Source organism: Capra hircus, chromosome 2 (assembly GCF_001704415.2).
Source record: "Capra hircus breed San Clemente chromosome 2, ASM170441v1, whole genome shotgun sequence".
NCBI lineage: Eukaryota > Metazoa > Chordata > Mammalia > Artiodactyla > Bovidae > Capra > Capra hircus.
The window spans coordinates 3,343,403-3,360,129 of NC_030809.1; the positions used below are offsets into that span (position 1 = coordinate 3,343,403).

At 49.1% G+C, this 16,727-nt stretch overlaps 1 protein-coding gene across 1 annotated transcript; it reads left to right on the plus strand.

Moving 5' to 3' along the window:
• PLA2G5 (phospholipase A2 group V) lies at positions 1,880-11,249 on the plus strand. The gene is made up of 5 exons (XM_018067054.1): positions 1,880-1,913; positions 5,768-5,817; positions 7,013-7,157; positions 9,852-9,958; positions 10,658-11,249. Exons 2-5 carry the CDS (start codon positions 5,778-5,780, stop codon positions 10,780-10,782), a joined length of 417 nt encoding a protein of 138 aa, XP_017922543.1. The 5' UTR covers positions 1,880-1,913; positions 5,768-5,777; the 3' UTR covers positions 10,783-11,249.

The following is a 16,727-nucleotide window of genomic DNA, read 5'->3' on the forward strand; positions in this document are numbered from 1 at the left end:
ACTGATGATCAGTATATACCTCTTAGATGCCAGGCACTGTGCTGAATCCCTGCCTGCCTCATCTCATCGAATCACCACAATTATGAAATGAAGTTGCTCCTGTTATTGTCCTGTTTTATGGATGGTAAAACTGAGACCTCAAGAGGTCAGGTGACATGAATAGTCAGAGGTGACATGCAGTTTTCAAGCCCTCTCTGTCTGACGGGCAGCTCAGGCTCTTTGACCTGACATTGTCCTCTGTGAATTCAGTCATTTGCTTTCCACTCAGGGTTACTGTTGCGTGAGAGTTAGTGCCAGATGCTTCACGGCAAGGGATTTCTTGGGACAGTTCAGTTCAGTTCAGTCGCTCAGTAGTGTCCGACTCTTTGCGACCCCATGGACTGCAGCACGCCAGGCCTCCCTGTCCATCACCAAATCCCAGAGTTTACTCAAACTCATGTCCATACAGTCGGTGATTCCACCCAACCATCTCATCCTCTGTTGTCCCCTTCTCCTCCCGCCTTCAATCTTTCCCAGCATCAGGGTCTTTTCTAATGAGTTAGTTCTTTGCATCAGGTGACCAAAGTATTGGAGTTTCAGCTTCAGCATCAGTCCTTCCAATGAATATTCAGGACTGACTTCCTTTAGGATGGACTGGTTGGATCTCCTTGCAGTCCAAGAGACTCTCAAGAGTCTTCTCAAACACCACAGTTCAAAAGCATCAATTCTTTGGTGCCCAGCTTTCTTTATACGTCTGCGTACAAATATTACCTTAATCCCTGTACAGGGATAACCCACCCTCAGAGAGAAGCAGAGAAGGGGTAGCAGCAGGTCCTTTGAAAACATCTGCATGTGAGGATTAACAGAGATGGGGTGAGCCACAGGAGGGCAGAGGACACACTGTGGCCTCTCAAAGACCAGAGGGAATGAGTTTCAAGTAGGAGGTGGTCAGTGGGATGGAGTGTTTGGGAGAAGCCCGAGCTTGGGCTAGACCAGGTTTGGGGGGACCCTTGGCTGCTGTCTTAGAGATGCATCAGAATGCAGGTGCAAGGGGTTCAGAAGAGATGGGGTGATGAGCAAGAAGAGGCATCTCTCTCCTGAATTTTGGTCTTTAGAAGAAAAAGAAAGCTGGAGAGAGGTCGGCAGAAGCAAGGGATATTTTCTTTTTTGGGGGGGGTTCCTTTCGTTTGGTTTAGAATGAAGAGGCTTGTGTATACCTGTAGGCAGAGGGAGGAGTAGATTGAGAAAAAGAAATGAGAGAGAACAGAGGACTTTTTCCCACAGAAGGTAATGCCCTTGGACACACTGTGTATTTATTTATATTTCCCAACCAGAAGGGAGGCTCCTGGGGGCTGGGTGTCTGTCTTATTCACAGTGGGTCTCCAGAAATAACCTGGCAGGGACTAGACACTCAATAAATGCCTTCCATATTGAAATGAGTTTGCGGGGTTCCAGGGCATGGTGCTGGTTTTGTCTAGGTCCTGGGAAGAGCAGGGTTCATGAGGGTCCACGGAGGGGCTTTCTTTCTGATGCTGCCCTCATGGTGGGAGAGAGAGAGGAAAAAGTCAGGGAGGAGGGAGGAAGGAGTTCACATTTTCTCAGAAATGTGTGTGTGCGTGTGTGTGTACGTGTGTGGGCAGGGGGATGTCGGAAAAATGGGCTATTGATGGAGAAGAACCTTGACCGTGAGTGGCCTCCAGGTCTGTCCTGAAAGCCATCCAGGCCCCCGACTTGGGTCAGGAAATAGCTGCTTCTCTACACAGAGGAAAAAAATCCCCAGGGGTCTTGAGGGGTTGAGTAAGGTTTCCTGCGTGTTACTAGGAAGCCTGAGGTTGACCCCAGCAGTGTGGGAAGTGGGCAGGGAGGCCCTTAAAACCGGCGGGGCCCAGTTTCTGCCTCTGCTCCAGCCGGAGGCCAGAGAGAAGGTGTCGCTGGTGAGGAGCCTCCTTCGGGGGCTGCTTGGCCGGAGGTGGGGGGCGGCACTCAGAGGGAGGCGTGGCCTCCCCCAGGCGTCGGAAGGTCCCAGCAGCACCTTCTGTGTAGCGGGGGCTTAGCGCTAAGGGTCCTTTTCAGGTGAGAGGCAGGAGCGGGCTGCGGGCGGGATCCTGGGAGCAGGGAGGCTGCTGCACGCGGACTTGGAGAAGCCGTCCCCTCGGTGACCTGGCCGCTCCCCGGCCCCCACGTTTCCATGCTTCCGTCAGGCTGTCTCCTGTCTTCTCATCACCGCAGCCTCTGCTCCACTCCACAATTATCTCTTGGCCTCGCTCATTCTCCTCCGTGGTTGCTTGATAAAAATAGTCAGCCCCACGTCCTCCTCCTGGAGCCTGGGCTTCACGGATGGTCCACGTTTCCAGCCTTTGCCACTTTCTCTGTTGCCAGCGTTCAGACCCCTCTGTGTGGGGCCTGGTGCAGCTCCCTCAATGCCAACAAGCCATGTCCCAAGATGTTCTGATGCGCACCTAGGATTTTGGCTTTCTTCAGGTATGTTGAAGCCAACGGGATCAGGAGATGATTGCATTTGAGAGGCAGTTTGTTATGTTTCCAAGAGAAGTGGAGACGCTACACCTTGCAGGGCCTCACGGGGAAGCACGGGGTTTTCTCAGGAGGCAGAAGAAATGAGGGAAAACCTGGCCTGGATGGTGTGGAGAAGGCAAGACAGGGCAGGGTAAGCAGTTTAGGACTGGCCAGCTTGCATACTTTCAGCAGACTTCAAGCTGGAGGGGTGATCCCTGGTGGTCTGGTCCTGGCCCTGGGGTGATTCAGGCCAGGGGATATATTAGCTCCGAGTGTGAGAGTGAGATAGAGGAGGTGGTTGGACAAGGGAGTTTAGGATCTGTTGGTTTGCATTTCAAAACCTTGTTCACAGAAAAGCCTTTTGCTTTATCTAAGAATCAGCTAGTCTTGGAGGGGCTGAGCCTAGCAAGGTTCCCAAGATGTCAAAGCGTCATGAAGTACAGAAAATGAGCAAGATGATTAATACACAGAGGCTGCTTGGAAGCAGTGGAGGAGGGTCAGTCAAAGGATAGAGTCATGGTCCCAGGCTGAATCCTTGGGCAACTCACTTCCCCTTCCTGGGCTCCATTTCTTCATCTGTAAAATCAACAGAGGCTATTCTCTCATTCAACAAATGACTGTTAGAGGGTAGACCACGCCAGCAGGTTTGACAGTACCCACTCATGGAACCATTGGCAGGGTTAAGGGGACATGGACAGTGTCTGGAATGTCTTAGTTGCCCAGTACATGGCAGCTGGTGTCCACTTTCTATCACAGCCCCAGGAAGCAGTGAGGAAGATTGGCCGGGAAGGTAGGGTCCAGGGTCATCTTCGTTGGCTGTTTAGAGCTCTCAGAGCAGAAGCTGTGGGTGGACAGAACCCTCAGGAATGTTCCTGGAACTCAGAGGAGCTTCTGGACTAAGGATGGCACACAGAGGCCAGCCCAGCAGCTGAGCCCTCAGGAGATGGAGGTTGTGTGTTTGGAGCCAGGCCTTGGGAGGTGCCAGGGGCTCAGGGCAGAGGGCCAGTGGAGTGACCACTGAACTGAGAGATCAGAGAAGGCAGGGCATCACAGTGGAATCCCAGCAGACCCCAGGCAGCCGAGCAGCTCTGGGTGAACAAGGGCTTTGGGATCCAAGGAGGAAAGGGAAGCAGACAGCCATCGGCAAGAAGCTCTTAAGAGGCCAAGTTAGAATCCATCACTGGCCCAAGACACGAGGAATTTCCCTTGCCTTCCAGTGTGACGTTAATGGACTCTGGGTTAGGGATTCATGTATTTGCCAAAGGGAGATGCTGGGGAGGGAAGCTGGGGTCTCCAGGCCCATGGGGTAGAGCTTATGAAGGACCCTGATCCTCTCAGCTCAAAGGAAAACACACCCCTCTGGGCAGGGAGGACGTGTGGAGCAGTGAGGGGTGCGCCAGGCCTGGGATTGAACCCCGCCTCCAGTTTTTGCCGGCTGTGTGACTCCTGGCAGGTGGTTTCAACTCTCCGAGTCTCCGTTTCTTTTTTCTTCTTCTGTTCGACATTTGTTTATCATTTATTTGGCCGAGTCGAGTCTTGGCTGTGGGACGTGCAGGCTTCGCTGGGTCACGTGAGGTCTTTTGCTGTGTCACATGGACTCTCTGGCTGTGGTGCTCAGGCTTAGTTGCTCCACAACGTGTGGGTCTTAGTTCCCCAGCCAGGAATGGAACTGAAGCCGCTTGCCTTGCAAGGTGGATTCTTAACCCCTGGACCACCAGGGGAGTCCCTGAGTCTCCATTCCTTTACTGGCAAAATGGAAACTGTTGGGGAGGAAGAAATTTTCCTCTACCCAACTTGTAAGTTCTTCTGGTTGCTCTAGGGATCAAATCAGCGTCAGACAGACTAACGGAGGAAATGAAGCAAAAATTTTGTGACATGTATGCAGGGGAGAGATCCAGGAAAACAGGGGCTCACCAAAATGGCCCAAGCCCTTACCTTAAATAACCATCTTCAGCGAGAAAGACCAAAGAGGATGTTGTGGGTAGTGGTTTGGACTTCAAAGGGGAAGAAGGCAATTCACATAAAGTTGGAAAGGCAAATGTTTGGTGTCCAAATGTTTGCCGGGCCTGCGGAGAGGGGAGAACACAGGCGGACTCTGATCCCTAGGCCCCACCACACCTATTCCCGGATTTCTTGCAGATATCTCTGGCGATAGCTCTATGCCTGGAACAGACTCTTTATCTAAATTCTTGAGGCAGCCAAGGGGGAAGTAAAAAGAAACCTTCTGCTTCTTAGAAATAACCAGCCTGAATTAATCCTTACACCAAAGAGACACATTTTAGGCTACACCCTTTTCTCCCTTAGAACAATGATACTTACTCTTCATAACTGTTGTGCACAGCCAGGGCTGACTTTTTTTTTAGGTAGACACAGTGCCTGGGGCCTATGAAACTATTTTAAATTTTTTTTTTTAAAAGAAGCAGAACTTCTTAACATTTTATTTTATTTTTTTAACTTTCTTGGCTGCACTGTATGACGTGGGATCTTAGTTCCCTGACCAGGGATCAAACCCATGCCCCTTTCACTGGAAGCTCAGAGTCTTCAACACTGGATTTCTGCTGCTAAGTCATTTCAGTCGTGTCCGACTCTGTGCGACCCCATAGACGGTAGCCCATCAGGCTCCCCCGTCCCTGTGATTCTCCAGGCAAGAACACTGGAGTGGGTTGCCATTTCCTTCTCCAGTGCATGAAAGTGAAAAGTGAAAATGAAGTCGCTCAGTCGTGTCCGACTCTTAGCGACCCCATGGACTGCAGCCTACCAGGCTCCTCTGTCCATGGGATTTTCCAGGCAAGAGTCCTGGAGTGGGGTGCCATTGCCTTCTCTGCTGGATTTCTAGGGAAGTCCTAAAAATATTTCAATTTTAAATTCTTTTAAAGTCAGGAGAAAAAAATAAATATAATGTCATGAATGTATAAGAATGAATCCAATCTGGATTGCATTTGTTTTTATACCAACACAGCCATAAAATATAATTGGAAAACAATTTTCAGGGAGGAACAATTGAGTTTGGGGCGTTTCTGATGGGAAAATTCTCTCCCATCTCTATGGGGACAACACCCCACGGGTGCCCCTTCTCCTCCCAGAGATCTCCTGGGTCAACTCCTTGAGGTTTTTGCCTCGTCTTTTCAAGCTTCAGTTGCCTGTTTCCTGCCCAGCATGAGAGGGTGGGGCCTGGTGGGCCACAGAGCGGCCCTCCCTAGCCGGGAGCGGGGTCCGAATAGGCCATGAGGACCTCTGCTGAGTGGCGTGTCATGGGCTGTGTTTTCTCTTCCAGAAGCCTGGAGATGAAGGGCCTCTTCATGCTGGCTTGGCTCCTGGCTTGCAGTAAGTGCGTGCTCTGAGAGCCCTGAATTTGTGGACAGTAGGGCAGTGGGAAGGAGACCAGTCATGGAGGGCCTGAGACTTGATTCTGAATCTTGGCTCTGCCCTGAACATGTCAATTTCAGCGAGAGCCTTCACCTCTCTGAGCCTCTGTATCCTCATCTGTATCCTCTGTATCCCTCAGGATAATTGCTGATGGGCCAGGCTGGGGTAGGATCCCAGGAGGAGATATGGGTAGATTGTGCTATGTGGAGGATATGGGGCTTGTAGATGTGGGAGGCAGATATTTTACTTTGATGCCAAATAAAAAGAAAAATAAAGCTATCAGAAAACAAGACTCTTATAGAAATATTCCATTCCACGGTCCTGGACATTCCCTGCTCAGGCCTGGCCAGGTTTCTGCACACTTGACTTGCTCCACCTTCCACCTAGAGGCGACAGCCCCGCGCAGGGAGCTCGGCTTCAGGCCCCTCCTGCAGCCCCATCACCCAGCGCACAACCTCTGACAGGCTGTCCTGCTGGTGCTTTGCCAGATCCCTAGCGACTGCAGGGGGAGCGGGAGCCCTGCTGCAGGGAGAGGGCCTCCAGCACTCCGCAAAACCCTGGGCAAGGCGCCTGCCCCTCTGAGCGGCAGTTTCCCGTCTGTAGGATGAGGGAGCTGGCTTCAGAGGTCTCTACAGCTCCCATGCCGCTCTAGGACTCTGTGCCTCCTGGTTCAAATGGTATTCGTTTCAGGGAGGGAGGGATGTACCATCAGGAGAGACAGGAAGTGCCTTTCTGCCTGCTGCATATGGATACCATATTCATGATCCCGAGTATTCCTCGGTCTGTCACTGTGCTTTTAAAGCACATACCTTACCTTGTTTCAACCCTCATGGTGTCTCCAAAAGGTAGGCATTCATTGTAGGCCCCTCATTTTGCAGATGAGGAAACTGAGGCTCTGAGAGTGAAGTGATACTCTGCATTAGCGATAGAGCCGGGACCTGAAACCAGGGGCTCATTCTCCACATCCAGACTTCCAACCCCTTCTCTACACTGTTTGCCTTCAATTCTCTCATTCCTCTCTCACGAGTGGGAAGGATAAAAAAGGGTCATCTTGGTCCCTCCAAGCCCCAAGGTGAGAGAAAGGGTGGGAGCATGTGGGAAAGTGGGAGCAGGCATGTCTGGGCTTCATCCGGGGACACGGGCTGTCTTCCAGGTGTGCCTGCTGTCCCAGGGAGCTTGCTGGACCTGAAGTCGATGATTGAGAAGGTGACTGGAAAGCCCGCCCTGAAGAGCTATGGCTTCTATGGCTGTCACTGTGGCTGGGGGGGCCGCGGCACCCCCAAGGATGGGACTGATTGGTGAGCCAATTGTCATAAGTTCCCTTTAGGCTCCAGGCTCCGTTCCCACATGCTCTCATTTAATATCAATACTGAAATATGAGCATTTAAGCACCATTTTATAGGTAGGAAAACGGGGTCTTAAAGAGGTTAACTGACTTGCCCAAGATGCATCCAGTAACGTCCAGAATCCCAGTGGCTAAGGTATCAGTTGACTTACCACTACATTAAAAAAAAAAAAAACCCAAAATGTAGTCGCTTAAAACAACAACCGTTTATTTGGCTAAGGTTCTGCCACTTGGGCAGGGCTTAGTGGGATGACTTGTCTCTGCTCCACCTGGCTTCAGCTTGGGCAGCCCTGCTGAGGCGGGGTGATCCGATTTCTAGAAGGTTCACTCCTAAGGCTGGCAAGTTGCCACTGCCTGCTGGCCGGGAACTTAGTTGAGACTGTGGGCCAGGAGCCTCAGTTCCTCTCCCTGAAGCCTCTCTAAGGCTGTATGGACTTCCCCGTAGCCTGGTGACTCTTGGGTTCCCAGGGGGAGTGGTCTGGAGCTGCAACGACTAGAGAGCATGGCATTTCTACAATTCAGCCTCTGAAATGCTATTGCGTCGCTTCTGCCGTTCTCTTGGTCTAGGCAGTCACAACGGCTTTCAGGTGGAGGGGACCTCGTTTCCACATCTTGTCGGGGAGTGGCAGTGTTCTAGAAGAACATGTGAAATGGGAGAGATTGCTCTTTGCAAAATACAACCTGCAGGGCTAGCAATTCTCATACAGCTAAACGTGTATAGTGAGATGGGATGTTTCAGCAAGTGGACGGCAGATGGAGAGGGAGTTTGCAGACCAGACAAGCAGTGACAGGAGGCTAGAATGTTCTGTGTGATGGTGGATTAGAGTTGGAGACCAGTAAAAACTCCTGGCGAGCTTAGTACAGGAGCTGCCCCGGTGCCTCAAGCGTAAAAGAATTCACCTGCAGTGCAGGGGATGTGGGTTCAACTCCTGGGTTGGGACAATCCCTGGAGGAGGAAATGGCAACTTACTCCAGCACTCTTGCCTGGGAAACCCCGTGGTCAGAGAAGCCTGGCAGGCTACAGTCCATGGAGTCTCAAAAGAGTGGGACATGACTTAGCAACTAAACATAAAATTGAATATAGATGCAGATGATTACATGTAGAAATATGTAAATATTTGTGTATATCCATGGGTCAGTACAGACACACATATGTTTTGCTCCGTCAGCTGAAAGGCCCTAAAAGAAACAATACTCCAGATGCAGTAAGCAACACTTAGTGCCCAGACCTGCTTTCCAATACTTTCCTCCAATAAGAGGAACCAAGGCTTCTTGGATGGATGACTGATCCTAGGAATTGGGCAGGAAATATGCAAGATGAACCAGAGCTTTTTGTAGTAACCAAAGTAAGGAAAGGCTTGAACAAAATAAACCTAAACCAAACCCCACATTGATGAGAGTATGTCAAAGAGCATAGGAATCAAACAAAGGAGCTCCCAATGGCCAAAACCGGGACAACAAATAAACCCATAACCCATTTTATGAGAAAAACATCAGCAAAATCCCAGTAGGAGAGCATCCTACAAAAGACTTGACTACCATTCCTCAAAACTGTCAAGGTCATCAAAAATGAGGAAAGGGAGGCAAAATGCCACAACCAAGAGGAGCCTAAAGAGACAGGACAACCGCGTGTGATATGGTGTCCGTTACCTGATACTGGAATGCAAAAAGACATTTGGGTAGAAACTAAGGAAATCTAAAAAAAAAAAAAACAAAACAAAACTATGGACTTTAACAATTAATGAACCAACAGTGATATGTTATTATTTAATTAATGCTTATTTAATCATTTACCAATATTGGTTTGTTGGGTTTCCCTGATGGCTCAGTAGAAAAGAGTCCACCTGCTATGCAGAGGATGCAGATTCGTTTCCTAGGTTGGGAAGATGCCCTGGATAAGGAAAGGGCAACCCACTCCAGTATTCTTGCCTGAGAAATCCCTCAGACAGAGGAGCCTAGTGCTACAGTCCATGGGGTCGCAAAAGAGTTGAATATGACAGCGACTAAGCAAGAACCAGCAAATTTATTTGTTAGCTGTAACAAATGTATTATACTCACAATAGCTGTAACAAATGTATTATACTCACAAAAGATGCTGATAAGAGGGGCAACTAGGTGTGGGGTAAAAGGGGGCATTTGGTACAATCTTCTCAACTTTTCTGTAAATCTAAAAAAAGATACAGTTGTCCATGCCTGTCATCCTTGACGTTTGGTTTTTGCTCACTGAACTATGTGAATCACGTATCAATTCCAGGACCCAGGTTTCTCCTGTCTTGTGGCTCTCTCTATGGCCTCAGAGCCCTTGGTTGGGACATCTCCTTCCTGCTGAGATGGAGAGAGAGAGAGTGGAGGACAACAGAGTGGGAGGTTTCTATGGGTAGGTCTAGAAGTTCTGTGCATTTCCCTGGCTGACCGGCTGTCTGGTCATGTGATCACACATACCTGCAAAGGAGGCTGGGAAATGTAGTCTTCCCATGGGCCCAGGAGGAAAAAGCCAGCCTGTGAACTGGTACAAGTGTGGGGCAACCCTAATGGAAGGACTTAGCCACTGTGAGATTCTTTCTTGATCAGACCTTAACCACCATGGTGGCTTCTGCTCAAGGCACAGATGCCCTCTACTTGGGATCTGAGGCTCTTGCATCGACAGGTGCTGTTGGAAGCATGACCGCTGCTACGCCCAGCTGGAGACACAAGACTGCGACGTCTTGACACAGGCCTACAGATACAGGGTCGCATGGGGCTTCGTCATCTGCGGTAAGGCTGGGGCCTCCATTCGGTTCACCCAAAGAGTATGGGTTTCTGCTGTCTCTGAGGTCAGCTGTCCCAAGAGCTCAGCCAGTCTATATCTTGGTGGGCAGAGATGGGGGCAAGAGAGGCAGGATTATTGCAGCTGTATCTGTCCTCCAAGGGACAGGTTGAAGGGGCTTAGGCTCGACATGCTCTAGGAGTCAAGCGCTCTGCATATTCCTTTTGCTTGCTGTGGGCAGGTTTAGTGTCCCCTATTTTACAGATGAGGAAACAGACTCAAAAAGGATTGCCAAGCGCACACAGCTGGAGCTGGGATTCAAGCTCAGGTCCATCTGAGTTCAAAGTTAAATCTGGGGATGGTGTCTCCTCTCTGAGAACTGGAGTTTCCCCAAAGCCAGGGCTGTCTCCACCATCACACAGGGAGCTCTGGAGGGCATCTGTGTTCTCCATCAGACTGGAGACTCCCTGAGGGCAGGAGCTGGGTCCCCCTGGGCTCAAACCTCACCCCTGAGCTGCTAGTGGCCCCTTCCATCCGATTATGCACCCTCAGCATAGAAGCTGGGCTCCCTCCTCAGCCTGAGAGTAGGAAGGGGACTGGGGTGTCCACTCAGGCTAGCAGGAAGTCTTGCTCCAGGGCCAGCCTGGAGTCAGTGTCACAGAGCATCTTTTTGCTTTCTCATCCTGCGTTTGGCATCCTGTTTGCAGAACATGGGTCCCGCTGCCAGCGGCAGCTCTGCGCCTGCGATCAGAAATTCGTCTACTGCCTGAAAAGAAACATGAGGAGCTACAACCCTCTTTATCAGTACTTTCCCAACTTCCTCTGCACCTAGTCACCTCAGAGAGCTCCTCCTGGGCCAGGAAGCTTGCTCCCCTCACTACAGCATGGAGCTCACCCACGCTGCTGGGCTTCCCAGGGAGGTTCCAGGTCTGGAGTCTCGATGGTCCCACTGGGCTTGGAGGAGCCCCACACCCTCACTTCACCCACCAGAGAGTCCCAGGAGAGTGACTCATGTCACTGGATCAAGAAGGCCAGGGTCCCTGCCTTCCATTTGCAAGAATGCCTGCTCTGGTGCTGAAAGCTCACCCCTGACTCCAGCCGGCCGTGTGTCACCTCATCCCTGAAGATCAGTCTTATTTCCCCAGGAGGGTGGCTTTCCTGAGATGTGTTAACTTTTCAGTTCCGCAGTCACTGCCAACTTGCAGAGAATTTTTACTCAAGTAAAATCAAAAGTGACTCCCATAATTCTGCTACAGAGATATTAAATAAAATTCCTTTTCAAGACTAACAACAACCACAGACATTTCCCCCGCTGTGGGGGATTGCTTGCATCTCTTTCTTGGCTGTTGGGGGCACTAGACTCAGCGTTACCCATGCTCTCTCGGAGGAGGAAGGTGCAGATTAGTAACTAGAAGGCTTCCTGGGATGAGCGCCAGTCCTTCTTTGGGGCTCATAGTAAACCTCGAGGATCCTCTCGATCCAGGCACTGGACCTCCTTCTTCCTCTGGGGCGTGGGGGAGAAGATGACAGGCAATAGTGCCGTGGTGGCTTCCAGGCCAGAGAGCACCGCGTTTGAATGCCAGCTTCGCTTCTCCAGCTGTGCAGTTTCAGGCTCGTTACTCAACCTCTCTGATTTCTGGCCCTTTTTTTTTTTTTAAGAAATTATAATGTTTCTTATGATGTAAATTGGGAACCCCAAAGCTATCTTGATGCACCTGGGAATACTGAGGTTCTGGGATTTCCCAGAGCAAAACATTAAAAAAATATAGTGTTTTTTTTTTTTTTTAATTGTGGGTTTGACCTTTGTTGGCAAAGTGATGTCTCTGCTTTTTCATACACTGTCTAGGTTAGTCATAGCTTTGGCAACTAGACATTGGATTCTAGTCTGCCTTTGCATATATCCTGGGTGCCCTTGGGAGGCCTCTTGACCTTCCTGAGCTCAGCTTTCCAAGTGCAGGACTGAGAGACCATTTTAATCATAGCCCCACTCTGTTAGTGGGTCGTGACCTGAGTTTAGAGGGTTGCATCTGGCGTGTGCAAGTGTGCATATGTTTGTTGTGCACGCACGTGTGTGCACACTTGTGTCGATGAAGCACAAGTCATAGAGTGCTGCTTCAGCACGTTGTGTTTCTGTCCTGGGCGTGTACGTGTGGGCGGACTGGGCCTAGGTGTCAGTTTTATGACTGTGCGTGTTGCCGTCAAAACCATCTGAGAAACCCTTGTTCATGTGACCGCTCAGAGCCTGCCTGGCTCTGAAGCTGCAGACGTCTAAGTGGCTTCCATGTCTTAGCCTTAATTATATGAAACCTCATAAACGCTTCTCCCGTGGGGCTTAATACCTGACTCCCTCATCGTCTCTTCAAATATTAGATCAGGACCGGGCTTTTTTTTAAATATTAATCTTTCATTTTGTATTGAGGTATAGCCAATTAACAATGCTGTGATAGTTTCAGGTGAATAGTGAAGGGACTCAGCTGTACATATACATGTAGCCACCCTCCCCCAAATTTCCCTCCTGTCTAGGCTGCCACATAACATTGAGCAGAGTTCACTGTGCGATACAGTAGGTCCTTTTGTCTGTGGATCTCCAAGCCTGTGATGACATCAGCCTCTAAATGTTCAGTAACTACTCAACAGAGGAACAGGACACAATACAGGTGTGGCACGGGGTTGGAAAACAGAAATCCAAGCCCCTGAGTTTCATTCACGGGTAGCCAGCGTGTGAGGGCTTTGGGTCAGACAGGGACTCATAGAGGAGCTTGGTGTGTTTCCTCGCCACGTGCCTTCTGAGCGATGATTTCATTCTCTAAGCCTCGGTTTTCTCAGCTGTCAAATAGCTAATAACACCTTTTTCAGTAGCTTGTTTTGGTATCATATTTGAGGATGTGATGCACATAAATTACCTACTGCAGAGGCTGGCACTCAAGCAATGGCATGTGGCATGGGAGAGGACCATTAAACCCAAGCCTAAAAGTTTTGACTCCAAACACAAGCCCTAGGGGCAGAGGTCAGTGTCTAGGGGAGAAGGTGGCCTTCTCCTGATCTTCCCAGGCTGCCCGGCGAAGCTCTTACCACAATGGATGTAGCGATCGGTGATGCTGCGGCTGTGGTGGTCCCATCTGGGGTGGCACCAGCGAGCTCTCCGGCGGGAGTAGCCGCAGCTGTGGGAGAGGCAACATCCACATGGAGCCTCCAACAAGCAGGCCCTGCAGCCCATGCAGGGGCTGTGCGTTCCTGCACACCCAGCCTTTGACTGGGCCGTGGCCTGACCCTGGAGCACCTGTCCCCACACACCTCCCACCCTCCAAAGTGAAACTGTTAATCACTCAGTCATGTCCGGCTCTGCAGCCCCAGGGACTGTAGCCCGCCAGGCTCCTCTGCTCATGGGATTCTCCGGTGAAAATGCTGGAGTGGGTTGCCTTCTTCTCCAGGGGATCTTCCCAACCCAGGGATCGAACCCTGGTCTTCTGCATTGCAGGCGGATTCTTTACCTTCTGAGCCACCAGCTGTCCCAGCTTCCCCAGCAGAGGGCATTGTTCCTCTTCTGGGTCCCCATAGAGGACCAGTCATTTGTCTTCTCAAACATGGGTCGTTAGTCCTTCAGTGCATATTCATGGAGCACCTGTTTGTGCTGGGCGTGGCTGGGCCCAGGGGACACAGAGATTCAACAACAACAGCAAAAGCATATAAACCTCTTCTGCAAAAAGCTAGGTCTAGGGAAAGAGACAAACATACAATGGAGAAACACTCCCCGTGAAGGAGTTAAACCAGGGCACGTCTAAGCAGGAAGGCGGTGGGCTAAGGCTTCAGGCCAGCCCCCTCCCCACGGATTCTACTCCGTCTCCACCAGGGCAGGCAGAGTATGGACCCTGGACATAAAGCACCCAGACCTCGATGAGGTCACTCAGCCCACTTGCCAATACAGGGGGCCTTGTGACTCTGGCTCAGAGACCACAATTTCACACAACTGCTTCGGGATTTCATCCCAGTGGGAGAAAGCTGTGCACAGATGAATCCCACGTCTTCTAAGGCTCCCCTAGGGACTGACAGGTAGAAGGGCTGCCTCGGAATCACCTCTGGTTGAAAACACAAATCCCCAAGCTGAATTGGCACTTCTGGTCTGGGAACCAGAAATCTGTATTTATAAATCTCCTCCAGGGTGAAGCATATAGTGGTCAGGTGTGGAGACACTAGGAGGTTGTACAGGTCATAAAAGCTGAGCAAATTCTTACTTGATACACTCACATGTTATCTCTGAGAATAGCTGATGTCAGCCACAGAGGCTGGGACAAGCTGTGGTCCTGATTTTATATGTTTCTAAATTTGGAACAGGGCCCCCAGGTATGAAGATGTGTTCTAACGAGAACAGAATTATGTATCACTGCCTTTGTGCCCCGAACATGTGTATATCTTGTAACTCTCTCTTTTAATTTAAAAGTTCATTAATTTTTAAAATATTTTATGGTAGGGTAGTCTCTTCAAAAGTGTTACTCCCCTCTCTGCCTTTTAAACGTGTTGCTTCATTACTGGCAGAGATTCTCTCTGACCAAGCTTTATCAGGCTGCTCTAAGCCCTTTATTGATGGGATGCTGTCCTTTTGGGCTTTGTCCTCCAGAACAAGAATCATAAGCCAGTTGAGTGAGAATCCCCCCCCCCCACCCCGGGTATCTGATCAGATCCCCCATCCTCACCATCCCCAGGTGATGTCTGATCATCCTGGGCTGCCTTCAGCAAGAACCCAAGCCCCCCCTTCCCTGTGGTGTGGCCTCTTAGTCACTTTCCATCCGCTGACGCCATCCTCTCCTTGGCCATCAGTCCCCACTGTCCATGCTGTGTTTGGACTTGACTCCAATTCTGTTCCATGTATGTACTCTTTTTTCCTCTACTGAAATCATTCTTGGGTAAAAATCTGCTTTTCCTGCTTTGACTGCTGGCCAGCTCTGGTTTTCTTTAACAGTTACGGCCTTGAGAGTCAAATAGAATCGGATTCATTGACGAACCCCCCAGACCTTTCACCTAAGACCACAGGGGGCATCTTTGAAGCCTTTGTCTTCACTCCTGACTCACTGACTGGGGACCCAATCATGAGTCTGACTCCTGAGCCAGTACTTCAGAAATATGTCCACTGAAGCCCGGTAAGGACAAATTTTCCTAAGGTCCTGAGTAAGTTCCAGAAGCTTCACTGGAGCTCCGGGCACAAGGAAGCTGTGTTGGAGCCTAGGTGTCTTGGTTCTGAAGTCTACAGGCATTGATATTAACAGCATAGGAGCTTCTCAGTTGACTGAAAGCTCCCTTTTCAAACCCCTACCGATTATATGCTCTATGAATTTGGTTGTGAGTTTATTGATTGTTTACAATTTATTGAGTGTTTACAGGGAGCTGAAGCGACTGCCACTGCCCAGCATCACGGGAGAGCATCATACTACTTATATGTCGTTAGTCCAGGAAAAAAAATCAAAGTATGGTTTCCATTGAATGCTTGTGGCATTAGCAGTACTGTGAAATAAGATGATTGTGAGTTGAACAATGGTATGTTGGGAACCGCCTGTAAAGAAATGTGTCCCTAGAAACTGTGATGTGTGTTTGTAAAGCCGGCTAGCCTGCTGCAGCATGCCAGTACATGGCAGGCCACAATTCTCCACTTTATATAGTTGTCTCTGTAAAACACAGGTGGCTAAAAATTGTAATAAAAATATGACAATAAGGGGCCTCCTGGTGGCTCCGTGGTGAAGAATCTGCCTGCTCGTGCAGGAGACACAGGTTCCGTTCCTGATGCAGGAGGATTTCACATTCCGAGGAGCAACTAACCCCGTGCGCCGCAACTATGGAGCCCACGCTCTAGAGCCCAGGAGCCATGGCTACTGACCCCACATGCTGCAGCTGCGGAAACCTGCATGCCGTGCCTTGCAGAGAGAAGCCCCCACTTGCCACTGCTAGAGAAAAGCTCACTCAGCAATGAAGACCTAGCACAGCCAAAAGTAAATGAATAAACAAAATTATAAAAATATGACAATAAAACTACTAAGAATAATGAGGGGAACAATGTGTGCAAGCAATTAGGATATATTTTGAAAAGGAAAAATATAGAAGGTATGAAGAATGTGTTTTTCTTAAGAAAAAAAGATAGAATAGTTTTGTCCTAAAGTAAGTTGACTGGTTGTTCCAGAATGAGAAAGAGAGAGAGAGAGAAAAAAAAAAAAAAAGAACAAAACCTAAATGGATGTAGAAAATTATGGGTTTGCAAAACATAGATTTTTATACATGGTCAAGTGAGTAAACTGAATTGACTTATTTATAGTTTTTTTTTAAACTTTGATATCAAAGGTACACTGATACAAAATTAGACTTTGGTTTTCTCTGTGTAAAATGACAACAATTTCTTGGAAGAGAAGAATGGTCTGCTCTTAATAAAAGATTGCAAAAGGTAATCTGCCTAGGAACCAATATTTTGTCTCATCAGAATAATTTCCTATAGTTTATGGTAACTTTATTATTATGTCCTAGATTATTTAAGAGAACTGGGCTTCTCATTTTAAAAAAAGAGCTAAGGCTTTGTACATTGTTGACATCCTAGCCTTCTCAAAACTAAATACTAAATGAAATCTTCTTGTTCTCTATCTGCGCTTGATATTTCCAAGAGGACCCTTGAAAATTCTCAAATGATTTGCTCAGTCACCTTGTAAAAAGAGAGAAGTTGAACATAATTTCGTTTATGTACCATGCTAAATTTCATGGAGAGCATTGTCAAACAAGAAGGAATACTTAACCTTCCTGAAT